The sequence below is a fragment of the Vombatus ursinus genome, unplaced genomic scaffold (genome assembly GCF_900497805.2).
Source record: "Vombatus ursinus unplaced genomic scaffold, bare-nosed wombat genome assembly UNPS02014460.1, whole genome shotgun sequence".
Classification (NCBI taxonomy): domain Eukaryota; kingdom Metazoa; phylum Chordata; class Mammalia; order Diprotodontia; family Vombatidae; genus Vombatus; species Vombatus ursinus.
This window is the reverse complement of record NW_020954238.1, coordinates 247537-250356: the sequence shown is the minus strand read 5'-3', so window position 1 is coordinate 250356 and position 2820 is coordinate 247537. Positions and strand designations below refer to the sequence as shown.

General features: G+C 41.9%; 1 protein-coding gene across 1 annotated transcript; it reads left to right on the top strand.

Moving 5' to 3' along the window:
* The first annotated feature begins 1654 nt into the window (after window positions 1-1654).
* LOC114042469 (olfactory receptor 2L8-like) lies at window positions 1655-2593 on the top strand. Its single transcript, XM_027861157.1, has one exon. It carries the CDS (start codon window positions 1655-1657, stop codon window positions 2591-2593), a length of 939 nt encoding a protein of 312 aa, XP_027716958.1.
* Window positions 2594-2820: the final 227 nt, after the last annotated feature.

The following is a 2820-nucleotide window of genomic DNA, read 5'->3' as shown; positions in this document are numbered from 1 at the left end:
CTGCAAATATCAAGATATCTTGCAAGGTTTCAACCTAAATCAGTCTGGCTCTCAAGGATTGGCCAACAATAAACCCGAGTCCCATTGTGAACTATTCAGTGTGAACATTCACACCTCAGAAATCAGCAGAATCTGCACATCAAAGCTCAGTGGATTGCTTTGTTTCATAGTTTCCTTAAACTTGAGAAAGTGATAGAGAACTTGTCAATAGTGCAGATTAAATTTAAACCAATGGTATCCTACTTTTCAGAGAACTGGTTGTGAAATATTTACATATTCATGGGAGAGAATATACTAAGCATGATGTGAAGAGGGGGTGCTAAGCTAATACTCATTCTGCAGGTGCTACAGAATTCCATTCCCTCCTCGTACATGTCCCAGATGGCTCCTGGAGTGCTAAAGGAATCTGCTCCCATCACAGCTTGTTAGTTACAAAGCATCAACCTCATCCCCAGTCCTCTTGATGCATCGATTAGTGTGATTACACTAAGTTATGGTGCCTCCTGATGTTCTGCAAGTCAATCAAGCTGTGCTATTTCTTCCTTTTAAAGGGGCTGCAAAATCCAAATCTCTCAGTCCAGTGCCCCTTTCACCAAGTCATGGATCTTGGCATCTCAGAGCTTGGTGAGGCCCAACATTGGAGAGATCAGATGAGCCCAGATGACCAAGGACTTACAAACTCAGAGTTCTGTGACTCACAAGGGTTCTATCGCACCGCTCTTTTTTAACTGAAGAAGCATCATTGTTGTTAACAGAGTACCTCACAGCCCAGTCTCTATGGTTTCCTATTTAGGTACCCTTGACCTCTGGGAATGAAAGTCTACAAAGGGGCAGCTTGTATTATAGATATAATCCAAAAGGAATTGTTGAATCACCATGACAATTTTCTCTTGCCCACAGCATCATACACATATATGACAATGTCATGTCCCATGTCTATTCCCTTACTGACACTAATAACAATTATTTAGAATAGCGAATAAGCTGGGATTAATATTAATTTTGTTTCATTTTTTTCAGTCATGTCCAGCTCTATGTGATGCCATTTGAGATTTCCTTGGCAAAGATACTGCAGTGGCTTGCCATTTCCTTCTCCAGCTCATTTTACAGGTGGGGAAACTAAGGTCAACAAAGTAAAATGACTATCCCAAGGTCACAGTACTAGTCAGTGTCTGAGGCCACATTTAAACTCTGAACTTCCTAAATTCAGGCCCATCATTTTCTCCACACTGCCAGCTACCTGCTATAATAATAACAGCAACAACAACAACAATACACATTTAAATAGTGTTTTAAGGTTATCAAAGTACTGCACATATGTTATGTCAGACATAATCTTATGGAATAGATGCTATTCTTCTTTCCATTTTACAGATGAGGAAACTGAGGCACAAAGAGGCTGACTTTCCCAGAATCACACAGCTAGCAAATGTCTCAGGGCAAATATGAAGTGAGATCTTCCTGGCTTCAAGTCCAGAGTTCTTTTCCAATAGACCACCTAGCTGCTGAAAATCAAAGCATCAGATTATACAATCATTGCTAATGTACATGAACAGGGAGATTTGAGAAAATAAAGGGAATCTGACTCCATAGCAGTTTCTTTCCATTCCCTCCATTTTATCCTACAAGAAAACCATTGCAGAAACATCCTCCAATGGAGGGATGGAATCAAACCATCTCTGGTTTCTTCTTACTGGGGCTGTTTCCCCCAACAAAAATTGGCCTCCTCTTCTTCCTCCTGGTCATCCTCATCTTCCTAATCGCTTTCTTGGGGAACTCAACCATGATTCTCCTCATCTGGATGGATCACCACCTCCACACCCCCATGTACTTCCTGCTCAGTCAGCTCTCTCTCATGGACCTCATGTACATTTGCAGTACAGTTCCCAAGGTGGCTGTCAACTTCCTGTCTGGAGACAATTCCATTTCTTTGGTGTCTTGTGGATTCCAAAGTTTCTGTTTTCTACTCACAGGTGGCAGTGAAGCATTACTGCTGGTATCTATGGCCTATGATCGTTATGTGGCCATTTTTCACCCCTTCCATTATGCCATTCTCATGAACAAGAGAATGTGCTTGCTGATGACTGTTGGGTCCTGGCTCTCTTCATCCATCAATGCCATTTGCCATACAGTGTATGCACTCTCCATGACCTATTGCAAGTCAAGAATCATTAATCATTTCTTTTGTGATATACCAGCCATGGTGACTCTGGCCTGCACGGATACGTGGGCCTATGAGTACACCGTATTCTTCAGCACCAGCTTGTTTCTTTTGGTCCCTTTCCTTGGCATCATGGCTTCCTATGGTCGGGTCTTCTATGCTGTCCATCATATGCACTCATCCCAGGGCAGGAAGAAAGCCTTCACTACCTGTTCTACCCACCTGACTGTGGTCTCCTTCTACTATGCCCCATTTGTGTATACATATCTGAGGCCCCCATCTCTGCGTTCCCCAGAAAAGGACAAGAACTTGGCTGTTTTCTACACCATCCTCACTCCTATGCTTAACCCCATCATCTATAGCCTGAGGAATAAGCAGGTGTTGGGGACCCTCCAGAGATTCTTTGGGAGCTACGTATTCCAAAAAGTGTAGCTGGGGACATAATTCCACATAAATAAACCAAAAGAAATTTACCAATCACATAACTGGACTACTTTATTGGACAGATAAGACACAAGCTGTCCATCACTTCTATGTAACCATTTTTAGTAAATTAAATTTTATTTTTCTCAATTAACATGTATTTACTTTCTCTCTTTCTCTGTTATGTTCCTCTGGAAATGAACAAATAGAGGTGCATACCTTTGTAGCACCTTGGA